The 19093-nt window shown below is 34.8% G+C and overlaps 2 protein-coding genes and 1 pseudogene across 5 annotated transcripts; 1 reads left to right on the top strand and 2 right to left on the bottom strand.

The window, feature by feature from the left end:
• Positions 1 to 638: 638 nt before the first annotated feature.
• On the top strand, positions 639 to 5217 carry LOC133670941 (small ribosomal subunit protein mS75-like; annotated as a pseudogene).
• Positions 5218 to 5403: 186 nt separating this feature from the next.
• LOC133670762 (uncharacterized) lies at positions 5404 to 7552 on the bottom strand. Of its 4 annotated transcripts, none has more exons than XM_062091366.1 (3): positions 7467 to 7552; positions 6549 to 7362; positions 5404 to 6422 (listed from the first exon to the last, which is right to left on the bottom strand). In XM_062091366.1, the coding sequence occupies exons 2-3, from the start codon at positions 7348 to 7350 to the stop codon at positions 5602 to 5604; spliced, it is 1623 nt and encodes a 540-aa protein (XP_061947350.1). In that variant the 5' UTR covers positions 7351 to 7362; positions 7467 to 7552; the 3' UTR covers positions 5404 to 5601. The 4 variants fall into 4 exon arrangements, with proteins under 4 accessions (XP_061947350.1, XP_061947351.1, XP_061947352.1 ...); XM_062091367.1 differs by having other exon boundaries at positions 6549 to 7358; positions 7467 to 7543; XM_062091368.1 differs by having other exon boundaries at positions 7494 to 7517.
• A 1453-nt stretch (positions 7553 to 9005) lies between these two features.
• On the bottom strand, positions 9006 to 17876 carry LOC133671322 (uncharacterized). Its single transcript, XM_062092042.1, has 18 exons — positions 17661 to 17876; positions 17418 to 17564; positions 17093 to 17183; positions 16868 to 16986; positions 16454 to 16644; positions 16122 to 16332; positions 15568 to 15808; positions 14968 to 15395; positions 14290 to 14374; positions 13822 to 14012; positions 13363 to 13712; positions 13036 to 13132; positions 12724 to 12942; positions 11870 to 12109; positions 10799 to 11008; positions 10399 to 10668; positions 10066 to 10266; positions 9006 to 9497 (listed from the first exon to the last, which is right to left on the bottom strand). The coding sequence occupies exons 1-18, from the start codon at positions 17790 to 17792 to the stop codon at positions 9333 to 9335; spliced, it is 3588 nt and encodes a 1195-aa protein (XP_061948026.1). The 5' UTR covers positions 17793 to 17876; the 3' UTR covers positions 9006 to 9332.
• Between the last annotated feature and the right edge of the window lie 1217 nt (positions 17877 to 19093).

The raw sequence follows: 19093 nt of genomic DNA, 5'->3' as shown, positions 1-19093 counted from the left end.
ATTTTGGATACATCATCAAGTCATATCTTAAACTTACAACTAGGTAAAATTATTAATATTAAATATATTAAAATACAAATAGGTTGTTAAAATATTTTTTTCCATTAGAGTACACACAAATGATTTTTGCCATTGGAGATATTATAAGAACACTACAAAAATAGTTAATTTCCAATAAATATTAAATTTTTTTGAAAAGTTTGAAGAGCATGAGCAATCTCTCCGCACAAAATATTATTTCTGGATAATAAACAATCATTCTAAATACAAGTTAAATAACATTATTTATACTAGGTAAAATATTCTAAAAAACAACAAAAAAATTTTAAATAAAATAATAAAATGAATCCTGAACTAACTAGAAAAATAATATAATTTATATACAATAGCTTAGCTTGTAGGATTTATTATAAGACCTTCATGAACTCTGATTGCTATATAATTTTAATCCTTTAACAAACAAAACTTTTAAATTTTTTAGACAAAAATTTAATCTTATTCAACAAACAATCAGACTAAAAATTATATTTATTAATGTAAAACTATGCATGCAAACAAAAATTCAAGACCGCTTCTCCTAGTCTAATCGGCGAGCTACCAAGATTTCTTATCTAATTTGCAAGCTACTAGGCTTTCCCCGCTCTCTCTCTCTCTCTCTTTTTTTTGCGGATTATATCGATTAAAGCATAATTATTTATTGAACTTTTCTTGATGTGTGACTTGACTTAAATATTTTGAACTAACTCATTAAATACATCTTTAATTTTTGTGGTTCTTGACCTTTTCATAAGGATAATTGACACCTCTAATTATCATGTGTGCTACTTGATGATTCTCATCACTTTTGAAAATGCCAAAGGGGTTGCATTAACAAATGGGATTGATACTTTTCAAGTGATTGGGTCTAGGTTCATCTCAGTGAATTCAGGAGGAAGTGACAGTGAAGATGATTGGGATAGTGCAGTTGGTGGATCTTTTGGTGAGTCTGGTAGGGAGAGTGATGATCTGGGTTGGGACTCTGCTTCGTCATGGTCAACTGGATTGACTAAGGATCATTTTGATGGAGTGGCATCGGTGAGTCAAAGGACTACTAGTTCTAGTACTGATAGTGGGAAAGATGATGGAGATGGAAGAACAACAGATGCGTCTTAATATGCTTTGGCCTATGATTTGCAAGAGATTGAAGATAGGATACATGAATTGGAGGCTGAGAATAAAAGGAGTGAGGCCATTTTGAAAGGATGGGATAGGAGGATTGACGAACTTAGTGTGTTGATGAAGCAAATAAGGGAGCCTGGTGCAGGAGGTTCTTACTTGAAGGACTCGGAGAAGTCAGAGATGTATCGGTTGCATAAGGAGATTCCTGGAGTTTACACTGTTGAGACTCTTGCTAAGGATTACAGTATTATGAGGCAAAGGGTGCATGCAATTCTTTGGTTGAAAGAGATTGAGGAGAAAGAGGAGAAGAAGCTTGGTCATCCTTTGGATGTTTCTACCGAACTCTTGCTTGATAACTTCGCAGAGTAAGATATAGATTGTTGAGAATATACCCGTCTATTTCGAATGTCTGATCTATTCCCATGTTTTGGCAAATTATTGAAAGTGTGAGATGATGATGGACTTGTGTATATTAATTATCTCTGTTTTTGTGTTTAGTCACTTTATGGGGCACATGATTATTTCAACCTGTAATAAAAGTTTCACTGTCTTGAACCCGAGCTAGAATTTGCCCATAACAAAGAACTAGACTATAGATCTCTAGGCATCACTCCTTTACAAAAAACCAACCAAAGAAATAGTCACAAATTATTATTGCTTTTTTTTTATATGATTTCATGCGTTCCATGTTAACTCTTTCTTCCATCAAAACTATATGATCCAACCTAGCAGGTCTTGCTTCAATTTGCTAGTCTGGATATGTTTTGTATATCTCACATGTCTTACTTGGTCAGGAGTAAATATAATAGTACACTTGAATTAAAACTGGATCTTTCTGGTTAGCACAAATGTTTTTGGTCGATGAGTATCTGATGATTAAAGACTTGAATCAGTCCCAGTTGTCTTGTTCTGCAGAAAGGAATTATAGTTATTGCCTTGCTGTCTTTAGCTTTAAAAATTCTAACCTTGTGTATAGAGGATTGTTGCTTGGATATGCAATGATCTTTTATCCTTGTTCACCTTCATTTGAGCGTCGTTAATGTAAGAAAGATTAAGTTCCAGAATAACATCAGTTTATGCTGCACCAAGAGGGATTTTGATCAACTTCCCTCATTTTGAGTAAAGAAATGCACTGCTTTCCTTCTTTCTGCTGGTGATAGCATCCTGAGAGAAAACTTGTCCCTAACAGCTAGTGCCTCTCTTTTCAGGTGTTACTGGTTAATGATGGTGAGGGACTATGTGAGGTTTTTTGAGTTGTGGTGATCATGGATGCCTACTTATGGTAGAAGGTACATAGTGTCCCTATACTGTGCTTGTGCATGTACATGTATATTTGTTTGTCGATGATTACATCCACAGAAAGTTATATTATGTTATTGGCTATACCTGTGTGATATGTGTTGGATGCATGTGAGCATGGGCTTCATATGGAAACAAACTTGTGTGCTCGTGATTGATCATGGTGCCTACTTATGTGGATAGAACATGTTGTCTCTATACTGTGCATGGATTTATTTTATGTTTGTCCATGGATACACTGATGCAAATTCTGGTGATCAAAACAGCAGCACTCGAAGCAGAACTAAACAGAGAGAATCGATTGAGTCTAACAATGGGAACAGGGGTGATAAAGCTAAGGATTTTGCTGAGTCAAATTCCAGTGGAGTGAAGTACTCAGTGCAAGCTAAAGTTCCAGCCACTTGTGTTGGAAAGAGAGGGCAGTTGGTATCCAATAATTGATGTCAATCTTATTGGATTATCATCCCAGTGGCAGTAATAACTGATATTGTTCTTATATGTGAGTTATTAGCATTAGCAGTTAAAAGTCTAGTTATTTAGTCACTGTTAATTGTAAAACTATTTATTGAAAATTAGTAGTTCCAGTGGGTTATGCTGTAATGAAAACCTCTTTGTAATTGGTGTGATTTCAATATGGGAGTGATTCCCTGGAGTGGTGAGGCTACTTCTTTCTTATTTCCTGTAACTCTTTGTTTGCAATAAAACTATCAGATTTCTTTCTTTTATGTCATTACTTTCCTTTCTTATAAACTGTGTTTGCTTTGTATACAAGTAACCATTCTCATTCGTAGTATAGCTGACATTATACACCCACAGGCAGTGATCAAGGTACAGATATGTGATTTGGACTGAATGTATGGAAGCATGTCAGGTATCAAACAAACCGTGTCTGCTAAAGCAATAGACTTGTATGGCTCATAGAAGTCTAACTATTCTTTTGCAGATTTTTCAATTCTCATGACCGAGACTTTCATATTGCTTCCCTGTAAGCCTGATTTCAAAGTGATGTCAGAGGGCTGTTGTGGTACCATCAAAGATCTAGATGGAGTCCACTATGAGATATCCAAGGAGGATGAGATGCTTTATCAAGAATATGTTCAGAAAATGAACTTCAACAAAATGAAAGTATATCCCATGTGCTTCTTGCGTTTAATCAGGAAAAAAAAAACAGTAGAACTGCACAACAAATGTCTGTTATGCATGCATGTGCGCGCGCGTGTAGATTGGGGTGAGAGCAAGGTCTGATGTACTCTCGCCTCTGGGTATGAAATAGGAAATGAAAGTCACGCTGACTAGAGAAGGTGGTAACTGAAAAGCAATATGGCATTGGTAAAAGGATAGCTATCACTCGGGAAGTTTATGGACTCATATCCCTGTTGATTTCATCATTTATCTTTTTTAGCTACTGTCTAATCTTTGAGACTAAGGATTTTCAGAAACTTTGGATAGTTTGGTCTTGTTGACAAAGCAAATATCAGGGAGAGCGGTTTGTCCACTTATATCAGAGAGAGAGAGGGAGAGATTCCTGCAGCAAGCAGCATGGTAGAAGAGCCACCAAGGAATCTTTAGGGAGAGGATGAATCTATTTTCCTTAATGCAGTGCTATTTTGACTCATCCAAACTAATCACGGATGCAAATGGCATCAGGATTGGTGTTAGCTTTAAGGATTGGCATAGGCAATCCATTGGATTTATTCCTTTCCGTATGCCTGCTCATCAAATTGCAAGCATGTTATTCAATTTTGTGTTGGAAAGCAACTAAAAGTTTCATTAAATCCATGCAGATTATCCAGATGATATATGGTTTTCCTTTGTGCAGATGGCAGGACATGAAATGCCACAAGTATAGCAGCGGCGTCCTTCTGAGGGTTGGAAGTTCACAGTGGAGAAACTGGGGGAAAATGGGAGGCGTGGTGGTGGTGGCTTGAAGTTTGTGAGCTTGCCTGATGAGTCCAGCCGGCCACTGGATGAGATCAAGAAAATGTATGTTAGACGAGAAATTCCTCGCCGCAGACACAAGATTGTGCCATGATCAAATTTGCTTGTGAGATAGATGTTAAAATAGATGTTGAGCCCTGCTTTACTAGTTCAGGGGAAACGGGAAAAAAACGAAGATGAAATAAAATGATTTCAGATGGTTTTGTCATCATCTTCGCTGGACTTCACGTTGTACTTGATTTTTCTTCATCACCATTTTGAGTTATTTGTTATCCTATATGCTCCATCACTGATATCCTTTCATGTAAACTTGTTCTATACTGTAGCTAGCGATTTTTTAGTTGAAGCAAACAGAACTCATGGTGATTTGATAAACATGAGAGAGCTTCCCCTTCTTCAATCTGGCCTAATCTGGAAAAAGGTTTGGTCGACATTGATTTCACGCAGCTTTCTAGAACAGATCTTCAAAGGATTGTGCAGCCAAGGATTCTTTATTCAAGGCTGAGAATCTAGGTCAACTGGAGCAGCTAGGTCTATTTGAAGATGTCCATTTGAAGATGTGTTGATACTTGAAGGCAACTATGGATATCCATTTGCACGAATGAAGATTTTTTGAGCTACTACCATTTATTGAGATGCTTTTCCTTATGACCTAGACGAGTCTCCCGTATTTGAAGCTCTCCTCGTTTTTCGTTTTTAATAGAATGTAGTTTAAGTGTTTAGCCAACTTTTTACACCTGTTTTGTCCTTAAAACTATTACTCTTCAAATCTCAAGTTGAAATAAGACAATCTAATATATGCACATTGATACGTTCATTCAATACTTCTTTTACAGTTTATGTGCTTAATAATTCCAGTAATTTTGGGTGTGTTTGTAGTTTGTACTGCTTACTGATGTCAATGTGCTGAATATAACAGTAATTTAACCTGCCTTGACATTGAATTGCCATTGTCGAAATGTAAAAATATAAATTTAGAAGAAATATAACACTGATGCAAGGATAAAATTTGACACAAAAGTAGATGAATTTTATGAAGAGAATTTGTCATTACAATGATATATTAACAGAACATTTGTGCATGTTTACTCCAGTGAAGAGAGTAACATGTACAATATTTCCTTGACCTTCACTAGCATATGGTTAATACATCAAGATAGAATGGAGTTTACAAATTGCATAACCCAAATTTGACTACTAGCATTACTACTTCGACGCTGGCCTGCACTTGGCATGCACAGCAGGACCTAATCGACTCCTATCCATGCTTTCAGCTGCTGATTTCTTTTCCGCGTTCAGGTAGACAGCTCCTCTGAATATCCAGTCATCAGCCTCGTGGCTGTAGAATTCTTCAAATGGTTCTCGACACAAGGTACATACTTTGTTTTCATCAGTGGAACTCATCCAATCTTCTTCTTTTTCCTTCTCTACAGGAGCATCAGCTTTTGCAAATCCAGGAACTGCAGCAACATCTGCCCTAGCAGCCAGCCACATATCTACACCATCCAACCACATACGAGAAATGGTTCTCTGCTTAGATATCTTGATTGTCCGGTTTTTAATCACATGCCAATCCATATGCTTGCTATGATCTTCTTGGAACTTGAATCTGATTCCACATGTGGAGCATTGTCTTGGCATATCAGCATACAAGGATCTAATCACAGATTCATGCCTCACCTTAAGTTGGTTTGCATCAAATACAAGGACACCCCTAAAATCATCTTCCTTTTTAATCAAGGAACTCATGAGTGAATTTCTCAAACCAGGACATCCATTAGCCACAAGTTGGTTACTGGTTTCCAGCAACTTTGGTGCACAATTGAATTTGCAACTATTTGCATTATTACTTTGGACTTCATGTTTAGCCAAAGAAACTATTCCATTGCCAACCAAAGTGGTTAGCACATCAGAATAGCAAGAGGCTACTTGAGCCTGTGAATTCAAAGGCATGTTTGTAGCGCTCAGATTCACCAAATTAAGCTGCATAACTGGGGGATTTGGAGTGAAACCCCCATTTTTATTAGCTGCATTATTACACAACACAGAATTTGTTAAGAAACCAGAATGCAGTGGAGCTGAATTAATATACATATTTTTAACATCATCATTAAAAGAATTAGAAAGCACAAAAGAAGAGTTTGTTAACAAACCAGAAGACGCAAGAGAACTATGTGATTGTGAATTCAGCAAACACATGTTAGTTACATTTTGATTCAACATGGGCTTTACAATGGCAGGATTTGGCATTGAATACAAAGGGCCTCCTAGTGACTTTGAACTATACAAATTAAGGTTCGGCATAAAACCCCCCTTGTTAACCTCTGACTTCTTCTCTTGATCCTGCTGCATAGCTGGATGATTTGGATTGAAAACCCAATTATCAACCTTCAAACTACTGTCTTGAAAATGTCGAGAAACTTGATAATTTGGCACTGAAAACCCATTATAAAACCCTAGCTTCTTGCCTTGAAATTGCTGCGAAAGTGGAGGATACGGCCTTGAAACCACAAAATTATTACCCTCGGGCTTCCAAGCTTGCAAATTTGGCATAAAAAACCAATTATTCCCCTCTGCTTTCTGATCATGAAGTTGTGGCAAAGGCCGGAACTTTGGTGTCAAAACCCCATTATTAATCAACTCTGGCTTACGGGCTTGAACCCTAGCATCGAAACCAGAAACCCCATAGTTAATCTCCACCTTCTTGCCCTCAAACTGCGGAAAAGATTGAATCTTTGGACCGAAATTGACAGCCCCATTATTATTAAAACGATCAACCCTCGGTTTCTTGGCTTGAAGCCCTAGTTGATTACGATGATAATAGTCTCCACCTTGTTGCTGCTGTGCCATGTAACTTGTTCTTGATCTCTTTTCAGAATCAAGAACTGGATTGTGAAGATTAGGCACTGCCCTAGGGCGATGATGATCTTTCCTTGTTATTAGTGTTGCAGCCATGTTTATTACTTACTTTGCAAGAAATCAACAGCAATAATAATAATAAGCAAACAGAGAAGAGAAAAGCAAACCTAACAATAACAAGAAAACCCTAAAGAAAGGCAAGAAAAACAAACCTTAGACAAGAAGAAAAGATTACCAACCAGAGATAGAGAGCGTGCTTTGAATTTCTTTGGAAAGTGAAACACTTTAGTGGTCTAATTTGGCGGGCGATGGCTTGGCTTTGCTTTATCGGCAACAGAGGCGGTTGGTCGTAGAGTAAGTTATAAATTAGTCCCTCTAGTTTTGTGACATAAATTATATAATCCCTTTAGTCTTAAAAGTGATTGATTCATCCCTTTACTATTGTAACCATGTTTAATATAATAATTTGTTTTCCAAAAACTAATATTATTTTAATATTAATATTTCCATATTATCTTTTTCCTTTTTTTATTTTTTTGGTTCTTAATAAAAATTAAATAAATTAAAATAACATGAAATGGGTAAAAACGATCAATTTACAAATATATTTAAAAATATATGGACAAATTAATTAATTAATTATGAAACTATATGGACTATATAATTCATTTTCCAAAAGATTAATTTATAATGTATTAAACTAGTATTTGTTTTTTTAAGAAATAGTAAAATTTTGACTGCCTTTGAACGCATTTTGTTAGTCAGTCAAAAATACTTTTTTTTTCATCTTTTGAGAAAGAAAAACATAAAAATAATAATAATAAAGAATAAAGAATAAAAATTTGGTTAATTTCTGTTGTTGATAAATATCGATTAAAATTTATTTTTTATTTTCTAAACTTGGATCAACTATTTAAAATATTAATACAAAGTAATTATTTTTTAAAGAAATAAAAAGTGGTAAATAAACCAATTTATATTTTAATTTAGGAATGATAATTTAATTCGATGATGATGAATACCAATCTAAATCAACTCAAATCAACTCGAATAAGCGAATTTCTTTTTATAATTATCTTAGCTAAATTGATAATAAAATCTTATTCAATTGATAATGAATATGAATATATATATATATATATATATATATATATATATATATAGAAACCTAACCTATAAATACTCACTTTCATCTCTAATTTAATTGAAAAAGTTTTCAAATTATCCCTACATTTCTAATTGTTTTTAATCTTCTATATGTTATCTAAGTATATTTTTCGTTCCTAAACTGCTCTTGTATTACATAAGAATACAATATTAAAAAAAAATTACTCAAAACGTTTTAAAAATTAAAATGTTTCAAAATTACACAACCATAAAATAAATTTATTTTCATTTTTTTATAAAAAAAATAAAATTATATTCATATATAACTAACATTTTATATATATATATATATATATATATATATATAAACTTGACAGGGAAACATTACAGAATTAAATATTATATATAAATATAATAAATATTATTTAAAATGGATATATTTAATACTTGCTCAATTATATAGATTGGTTCATTTATATATATATATAAGAGTTTTAGTTGATAAAAGAACAAAAACAAAAATTTGTATACTCATTATTCCAGGCAACAGCCTCTAAAATTAGAGATGGACCCCAACTGGAATGTCTTTCTTTGTCAACAATTTAATTAATTTTGTATGCAAAAGGTATCTAATTACAACAAAATTGTTTCAACCTTCCTCATGTATTCAAATCCCACATAAATATCAAATACCATCAATACAACACTCAAAACGCACATAACAGCAACTTGTTGCAGCATTGGCCAGGACAAAGCTGCTGGTGCCTTTTGCTACAAATGTTGGAAGTAGTTTATAGGTCAGAAAAAACTGATTCAGGTTGATGGGGCTTGAGCAATCACTAGATAAGGTACATTGAGAGCTTGCAGCAGTGAACTCAGTTGCTCACTCTGAGATCTAATCTGTGCACCTGATTTTCAGTGCCCAGGGGATAGAAAGACCATGGAAATCGAAACAACGTTGTTCAAGAACCTCAAGCATCTGAATTTCTCCTAGCTTTCTTCTTCAATTTTTCTTGCACCCGGTACCTTTCCCTTCTTTCTTCCCTCTTGCGCTTTCTAGACAGTTCCTCATCCTTGGCTTTCTCTGCTTCAAGTTTGTTTCTTTCCTGGTCTTTCTTAAGCTTTCGCTTCCTCATCTGTAATGCCACATTTTTTTGGAGAATTTAGCACTTCCACACTAAAAATCACTCAGCAATGAGAACAGATAGGACAAACTGCACATAAATATGCAGGCTACAGCTAGAATGATGCAAACTAGTTACAGTGCGGGAACATAAATCCATTTCTCCATTCATTTTGGTAGGAAACATAACCATGGAAGGCCTGAACTAGTTTGCAGATGAGGCTTAGCAATTTGTATGTATGTATTTCTTCATAACCTTGCCCTTTAATTTCCAAGTATAATGATAAATGCAATTATTGTGGGATTCATGCTCATTTCTGACAACCGAGTTTAAACTCTAAAGCAACACCACATATAAGTAATCAGTGCAGGACTAGAAATAAAAGATAATTCTCTTCACTCTAAGGCCAGGCCAGTAAGTCCAAGAAAATATTAAAAAAAAAAACCTGGCCAATTGCAACAGTAACTTTGACCGCTTAAGAAACAATCTTTCAATTGAACTCCACAATATTCATTTTCAAAGACTTGAACATCATTTATTCAAGTCATTATGAAATTCAGGATCTTGTTCAGCTGCATACCTTATCATTTGTAATCAATCGAAGTTGTTGAACAAGAGCATGAACTTTACGTTCATTGGGCTCCATAACGACAGCTCTTCTCCTTTCAAGTGTGGCCCGTCCCTTGGGTATGTCCTTGGGTTTGGATTCGAATGGAAGAGTTGCTTGTAATGACTTGGGAATTACCAATGGGTTGAACTTCTTTGGCGTCCTTTCAATTGGCTGTTAAAACACATAAAACACTGTTTATCAACAATATTAAAATACAAATCCCATTTCCAGCATTTTCAGGAGGAAAGAAAGGTGGTGGGGAAGCAACTAAGGGCCCAGACTACATCCACCATCATAGATTACCTTGTAGAGTGAATCCTTATTGACAGGAATGGGAAGATTGTGTTCCCTCCTCAATTCAGCCACAGTTTTCATCCCTTGCCAGGTCTTATTACGAGGTTGCAAGGCAGTAGTCAGCGGGTTATAAAAGCAAGGAGCTTCAACTTGAGTCCATGCCCGCAGGAAAACAATGTCACTCATCAAAATTCTGTCCTCAAAGGTGCACCGGGCAATCCCTTCTCTTGGTGCCCCTCCCTTCTTTGTGGGTTGGTTACCAATCTCATCTTTTGCAGCCTGTTCAGTTTAAAAGCAGTTAGAGATGGCTTCAGACAGGCTTTTGAATAGTATAAGATGAAAGACACAATTAGGGACATGAAACAATATAACAGTGAATGAATATAAGCTTCTTCACTAGCAGCCCTACCTTTTTCACCTGCCCTCGGATCCCACTGACAGTTCGAACAGCAGCACCTTCAAACCTAGCTACTTCAAGATCTGAAGTAAACATATTCATAATAAGTGCAGTCTTCTTGAAAATTTTACATGGATGACCAACCAGCTTGACTTTCTTCACCATCTTTGCTGCATGGTTGAACTCAAGCACAACTGCAGTTGCTGTGATTCGGAATGATGCCTAAAATCAAGAGAGAAGCAGTCAGGACAGGAAAAAAATAAAAAAACAAAAGCAAAGGGAAAGGGAAAGGGAAACAACAAGGGGAAACAACCCCCTAAAGCAGCCAGAGGAACAGGGTTCCATTTTGCCATGGTAAAAACAAATGTCCCTTACCAGTATGCATCTGTAACAATTCTCTCAGCTTGAAAAGATGCTCATTAAACCATATTGCTAAACGAAGTTCAATGCCTTAACAAAGTTCAATGCCTTAAACATGGACCAAAAACAATATGGCTTTGCCAGATTAAAATATTTTATTTATGAATCTTGAATGTCACATTCATTCCTGCATTAAGACATTTTCCAATAGCATTTTGATCAGCTCAGAGATTCATGAGCTGCTATTTTGACTGCTAGGTGCGTGGCCTTATCTTATCCCTCCACCAAATCACCCTTTTTTTTAAGTAAACTATTAAATCAATTCATTCATAACATCAAAGGTGACATATTCATTCCCATCTCTGCAAAAGACAATAAAGTTGAAGCTGCTTTTTAACTGGAATGTTTAAACAGAAATTTGGTCATATAGATACCATTTCAGCACATAATCACCGCCAATCAAATATATCTAATAGTGTTTCTCTAACCAAACATTATTCTACCAGCATCCAATGGCAAAACAATGCAAGTGCTCTCATTCTCACATTGGTGAAAAGCATCCAGCAACCAATATTCTTTGAAACTTCAAAGACAGATTAATTTCTTAAAATTTATTAACAGTAAAGCTGTCCCTTACTATAGCAAAACAAAAGCTGTTCAGTTGACAAGTATCAGATTCCTTTCTTGATCAGAAAACTTGTGAAGAAAATCAAGAATGATTACCTGATTGTTTGCTAAATTCTGAACAGCAACCACTCCAGTGTTGGGAGGTGCAAGTGGGCCCCAGAATGTGGCTAGACAATGCATGTGCTCTGGAGTGTACTTGAGCATGCGATGCCTTCCATTGCGATCTTCGATGGCATAAACTGGGGTAGTTTGGTAACGCCTCCAACCAATAGAAAAAATTACAGGGTCTTTAGTCTTCAGGACCTTCCGATGCCACCTATGTCGTTTTAACCTGGCCTGGAAATAAGAAATAAAAACATTTCATGAACCACTATTTTTTACCAAATTGGAAAATCAGTCTGAAAGTACGCTTTCACTGGCTATTTCGAAAATGAACAATCAAATTATTTAGATCCCATTATTGTTTGCTCAGCATGTCAAATTTACCATATTCTGATTTTATAACTGATTTACACATATAATTCAGAGCTTGTTTAAGTTGGAAAGAGATTACAGGAGTAGTAGCAAACATTGACATTTTTTACTAATGCAGAGAAAGCAAACAAAATTTTAAATATATGAATATGTTCATGAAGCTGGTGCCAGATAACAATTTTTAATTTCACTCTAACTTCAGCTTTACCTTAAGCTTTGGCTTTGGGAGTTCGAGAAAAACATTAATGCCTCTAAATTCGCACATTCTAATTAAATTCCCCAACTGATAGATAAAATATAACCCTTTGCTGGGGTGGTGACCAAACCCATAAATCAATTCCCATGGTATGAAATGCATATGCATCTATTGCTGCTGAAATAGCAGCACCAATTTAATTTATTCAAAACAATCAAATAACCCCACAAAATAACAGGGTGTATGAAGGCGAAAAACAACATGATTCAGAGATTCTAACCTGCATATATCCAACATGTTCCTCACCAAGTCCAATTCCTCCAACCAGAATAGGATCGCAGGGGTCAAAATGCTCAACCATCTCGTAAGGAACATCATGAAGCTCCAATCTTAGGTAAGTCCCTGTTTGGAAACCCTCTATTTCTAAACGAGTTTCCTCATCAAGATCATTGAGTTCAGCTATATTCCTTTGTTTGCGGATCTCAATCTCCTCCTTCAACTGAAAGAATCAGGCATGAAAGGCAAGCATAAATTACCTCTTCAACCCTTTGCTACCAAGAAAATTGACTTTAGCATGCGCCGCAACGCTCACCTTATCAATATAGCCACTTTCATTGGCTTGACCTCGGTGAAACTTGGCTCCATGTTTCTCATCAACTTCTTCATCTGGTGATTCGTTCCCATTAAACGTAAAAAAATGTTAAGGTAACAAAAGCCAATTTCCAAATCATACTGCAAATGTAACACATAGAAGATTCATTCCAGTACAAGCTATTGTGATATTATACACATTTTGTTGTCCATCAACAGTGTGCAGAGATATAAATAGGAGTAAAAGGAGATTATCATCAACGAGCATGCCAACCATTTATGATAAATACACAAGTGTAAGTGAGATAATTTGACTAAAAAAGGATATTGAGCATCAAATCTTGCACGGAGAGCAAGCTTTTTCAGCTTCCGCTGCTCTTCTAATTCATCTTCCTTCTGCATTGAAACATTGCCAGATTCTTCTTTCTGATGGTTCCCATGCTTTTCACCAGTTTCCAAATCCTCAAAATCTCCATAAACAGAATCCTCATCATCCTCATCATTAGCTGTGGGGAGCTTATTCCTTTGGGCAGCTTTTGACCAATCACCAGTGACAAAACGATCACGAATACTTTCATATATCTCTTCATCTTTCCAGTTTTTTAGATCTGAATAGTTTGTAAATTTCGAGCATTCATCAGCATCAACATTTTCAACATCAAATCCTTCTCTCAATTTCTGCAATAAATAGACAGCAAGAAAAATAAGGGCTAATAAGTACATGAATACCTTACTTAATAACAAATTTTATTAAAAAAACACACATTCTCTATATTGTGTTTCAAACCTTATTTCCTTCTCCTTTTAGCTTAAAAAATTCATCGTCACTTTCCTCATCCTCACTGCCATCCTGCTTTTCATTAATGGGAGTGGATGCTGATTTCCCATACACACGTTGCATGAGATTGTTATTCTGTTTTGAAATAGTCCTATCCACCAGTGACTCTTTCCACTTTGATATATTTCCCATGTCCTCTTCTGGAGACCAGTTAAAAAAATAAGTATGAAATTCAAGAAAATCTTCAGAAGTGAAAGCAAATCTGATTGACTACCCTAACAATACCAGATTATTAATCTTCCAACACACATTTCCATTACCAATCCTAAATACATTGAATATATTTTGATAGAAAGTGGACCATAGTTTGTGGAATCATGTTGTTTTAGGAATACATGAAAACAGATGGTTCCCAAAAACATGTTTGAATTGTAAACGTGTCATGCAACATACACAAGTTATGTAAGCAGAAGTTACCGTCTCTGTCTTCCTCTGAAAACTCTGAATCAGACAATGATTGATCACCTACATCGTCATCACTTTCACTCCCTTCATCAGAATCCTGAAGTGATTAATAGAATTAGTATTCCAGAGAACGAGTAAATTCTGGTAATGCAACTTGAAATATTTAGGTGACAAGAAATTCTAAACATATCATTAAGATGACATTGAGGACATCACGTCCTATGTAGACCAAAAGATGAACAATTTCTGAAAGCTATCCAATTTATTGCTCAATTTCAGAGTAGCTAAGCTCAACCTCACAGCTTGCTGCGGCAATCAAAAGCCCACTGAAATAAAAATGTGCATTTAATAGAGAAAGCACTCTAACCAAGTGCAAGAGCAGGTTTGGGCTTTGAGGAAAAAAAACCAGAGCACCTATCTATAACCTATAGATCAATTTATCAGGCAATAAAGAAGCATCACAAAAGTACATGAGTTTCAATACTATTTTCCTAAGCATACTCATGCTGGCTCCCAAACATAAGGACAGAGCATAGCCGCAAAGACAGATGTAGAAGTATAAGAAAGAATCAAACATCTAAATATAGCTTTGAAATAATTTTTCTTTATAATCACTTTTCCTTTCTTTATGGCCCCTTTCCTTGTCAGAAAATGGTTCTTTAAAGACACATAAGTAACAGCATTGATTACCTTGAGATCCTTATCATCTATGTTGTTTCCAAAGATTGCTTTTCTCCTTAGCCTTCCACCATGAAACTCAACTTGTTCTTTCATGCGATCTTGAGGATCAGCTTTCTGCTTGGCTGCAGCACCATACTCTTCATCAGAGCCATCACTTTCTCCATTTACCACAGCATCTTTTTGAGCAGCTTCATCTTCGTCTGTAGACTCAGAACCATCAAGATCCTCAGCATCACTTTCCTCACCTAACTCATTAGGTTCTAGATTGTATGAACGATCGACAGATCTGTGATTATCTTTTGCATCATTCTTAGCTTCAGATGAGATATTATTCCGACTGAAAAGGCTAATGAAGCTCTTTTCTAACTTCTCATCAATAGAATATTTTGTATTCTGCAGTGACTTCACCAAAGACTCGCCTACATCTTGGTCCTTCCCTGGTAAGAAAGGAACTAGATACTTTTAGCAGTGGTAGTTGCAAATAAAGACAATATTTTCCTTTAGCAGTGGAAGATACAAACAAATACAAATGTTTCAAAGTAAATATGACAAATGTGTTCATGAGATCCAAGTATCAAACATAGCTCCAACCAACAACAATATACAAACCTTTGTGTGTCATTCTGTCATTTTTATTATCGACATTTGAATACTGGACAAAGTGGTCATTTATGTTTATGTAGACAGCATCCTTGTCATATACCAGATCCCCGAGGCCAGACATGGGTGCATAAAATAATTTCTCCTTGTCACGCAATCCTTTCTTTTTGGCAGCTGATGGTAGAGGACAAGGATCAGCCAAGGCTGTAACACCAGCCAAATTGTAATCTCCAACACCAGCAATATGCACCTGTTTCATAAAATGTGTTTTAGAACACAAATGTGAAACTTAAGGAGAAAAAATCAAGGCAAAGGCAGCTCCCTATTTCTACAACAAGAAGATAATAAAAATGTAGCTGAACTAACAGGATAAAAGTATGTCAATCACAAACAACATAGCTTCTCAAGATGTGACCCATAATTGAACACATAAGAAAAGCATGAAAGAACAACTCCTAAATGATTTAAAAAAAAAAATGGTTCACTTTCAGTTCCAATAAACTTTGGAGTGCTTGCTAATTTCAGAAGGCAAAATTCACACTCAAATGGTAGAGAAAGCATACCTTGGTGCCTCTCTTCAAATTACAACCACGTAGATAACCATAAAGTGTGATATTTCTATCACATTTATTGTCCACACGCACTCTTTCAGGAGGAGTAACATCTTCAAAACGATCCGCCAAAACATAGGGATGAGAAGTTCGCCAAGACAATGGATGGAACTTCATAACAGAAATAAATCTTGCAAGGTTGTGAATCTCTCGTTTAACATACCTGTTCATCAGGAAAAGTTGATGAATGCAATCAATTCAAAAGAAATATTCACAGGGAATATGTTTTTCCACATATCTATAAGTGTATGATCCTAAACGATGAGCATCTCAGAGATACTTACTTGCCATGAATAAGACCAGACAAATAGAACAACTTTGCCCCATCATATATTTCAGTCCAGAAACGGTGCTTGAGTCGCTGTTTTGTTTTTTTAAGTTTCTTCACATCCTTGAACTGATCAAGATGAGTAAGGACTCCCATAATCTTTGGAAATCCATGAACTTGCAAAATATTAAGAAATTCAAAAGTCTCCTGCAATGGGATACAAAATCAAATTTCTCATTCTTGATTGAACAGGAACATGACATACTTCATAGAACCTTGCAAAAATATGTAACAAGAGGTTTTATGTCTAAATTAAACCCAATTGTCAGTTAAAAGAACAGCATTTCACCCCCAAAAACATTTGGTGATCCATTGTATCAAATGGGGAAGACAATGAAAAGAATCAAACATCATGATCTAGATATCTCACCATTTCAAAACCATAACTTCCATCTATCAGAAGCAAAGCCAGATCAGCGAACTTTGCAGCATCAATCATGCCATTGATGTCATTTGGGCACTCCACAAACTGAACCCGCCTTTTCTTACCTAACAAATTTCACACAAACCACAGTAAGCTCCAAACTAAATCACCAATAAAGAACCCACCTTTGCTACCACAACTAATACTAAATGGAACTCACAAAGGACAAACCTGATACAATAGTAATGGGTCCTCGAACCTCTTGGATATTATGTTTTGTATAATGCTTCACAAGACATTTAATCAACAGAGACTTCCCAACCTACCACCAAAATGTAACAACAATCAATTGTTAAAATCATAATAAAGACAATTTTTCATCACTTTGTAAATCCAAAAATCACAAAAATACAGTTTCCAAATCAAACAATTAAAAATCTTTTCTTTTTCCACAAACCCATAAAGCCTTTACAATCACCAAAATCACATAACAATTACAATGTCACAAAACTTCTCTCAATTCTCCACAATTTCTAAAAACCCTAACTTCCCATACCTGAGGTGGACCGTGCACAACAACAACAAAAGGAGGAGGTTCACCATAATTCCTCTCAATAGTAGGCACATGAAGCTTCCTCTGCTCTTTCTCTACAGTTCTTGACTGCAATTTCTTCGCTTTCACCGATGAATTAAACCCAAACGCCTAAAAAACAGATTTCAACTTTAGCTAAAAACTTTTCAAAATAACGATAAAGGAAACAGCTTTTAGGGAAAAGTAAAGAAAGAGAGAATGGCAGACCTTAGGGTTTCGCTTCTTTTCTTCTTCTCCGCCTCCTTGTTGTTTCTTCTTCTTTGTTTGCTTTGATGGGCCGGCTTGCCGTAGGCGGTGAGGCTTGTGTGATTGCTCGTGGATGCTGCTGATTTTGGCCATGATTGGAGTTGTGAAGTGATGATGCTGATTTTTTAGGTTTTAGGGTTTTGGGAGGAGGAAATAAGCTACTGCTACTGTAGGATGGTAGGGTTTTAGTGTAGGAGGCACACGGTGCCGTTTCAGATTTGTAATTTGCGATTGTGTAATTTTGGTCCTTTTTAACTGATTTTTTGTTTTTAATTAAATCGTGGATTTATATTTATATTTATCCTTTTGGAATTATTTAAGTTGTTTTTTCTGTTTTGTGTAGGATTTTTTATATGATATAAAATATTTATTGAAAATCATATCTTAAAAAATTAAAACATTCAATGAATCACAATATCACATGATATATTTTTTTTAATAAAACAATAAATAAATTATAAAATACAAATTAACTTGTAAAATTTATATATTCATCAATAAATAATTTTAAAAAAAATAATTCATGAGAACCCTTCACTAACCTCAAAATATCATTTGAGTAAAATTAGTTTAGATTTTTTTTATATGTCATATCAAATAAAAATTCAATCTAATTGAACCGGAAAAAATTATTTATCTTTAGAATCATTAAAAAAAATTAATATATGATAATTGACTCAATTACACTTATTACTAGAGTAAATATTTTAATCCTTTTGAGAATAGACTAATTGATTCTAAATTTTGATAATTTAGACTGACTCAAGTATCAAAGTTGTTGGCTCAATAATAGCCTTGAATGTTGAAAAAATAAAAGAATTATTTGGTGGTTAAATACCTTTTTAATCAACAAATTATAATAAACTTTTTTAAGGTGGATTAAGCCGTCATTACATTATTTATAGCATGGCTAAAAAAAATAAAATATATAATTCCCAGATTGATTTTTTTGTGCACGCAGCCATGGTTATTAAAGCACTATTTGTTTTTTCATTTGAAACTATGTTGGGGGTATATATTAATAAATAAAGTATTTTTTTATTATATTCTAATCAAATTGATACATTATTGATCTGGAATGCGTTGCGGGTCAATTGAATTATATTTTTAATATAGTAAATATATTCATGCTAACATTTTTTCTAATAAAAATAATAATTATAAACTTAAAATATAATGTATATTGATTGATAATTTTTAAAATATTAAAAAGGTAATTTTTGGATGACATTTGTTTTTAAATATTGAGACGATGAGTTATTGAATCAACTAAGGTTAACCTGTCTAATCTTTCATCCTAGTTATGAAATTGTAATAACCCTATAAAAAATAAATCAAAATAAATTATGAATGTCAACTTCTAATCAATCTAATATTAAAGGATAAATTTAAAA

This window comes from Populus nigra, chromosome 13 (genome assembly GCF_951802175.1).
Source record: "Populus nigra chromosome 13, ddPopNigr1.1, whole genome shotgun sequence".
Classification (NCBI taxonomy): Eukaryota; Viridiplantae; Streptophyta; class Magnoliopsida; order Malpighiales; family Salicaceae; genus Populus; species Populus nigra.
Note: the sequence above shows the minus strand (reverse complement) of the source record. Positions and strands in the feature narration are given on the sequence as shown.

Coding starts and splice junctions, on each gene's coding strand:
- LOC133670762 (XM_062091366.1), bottom strand. CDS start 7,350: ATGGCTGCAACACTAATAACAAGGAAAGATCATCATCGCCCTAGGGCA. Junction 6,423..6,548: donor TAGTTCTCTTGCGTCTTCTG/GTTTGTTAACAA, acceptor GTAATAATGCAG/CTAATAAAAATGGGGGTTTC.
- LOC133671322 (XM_062092042.1), bottom strand. CDS start 17,792: ATGGCCAAAATCAGCAGCATCCACGAGCAATCACACAAGCCTCACCGC. Junction 15,809..16,121: donor ATTTGAAGAGAGGCACCAAG/GTATGCTTTCTC, acceptor TTTATGAAACAG/GTGCATATTGCTGGTGTTGG. Junction 9,498..10,065: donor GATTGATTACAAATGATAAG/GTATGCAGCTGA, acceptor GTGGCATTACAG/ATGAGGAAGCGAAAGCTTAA.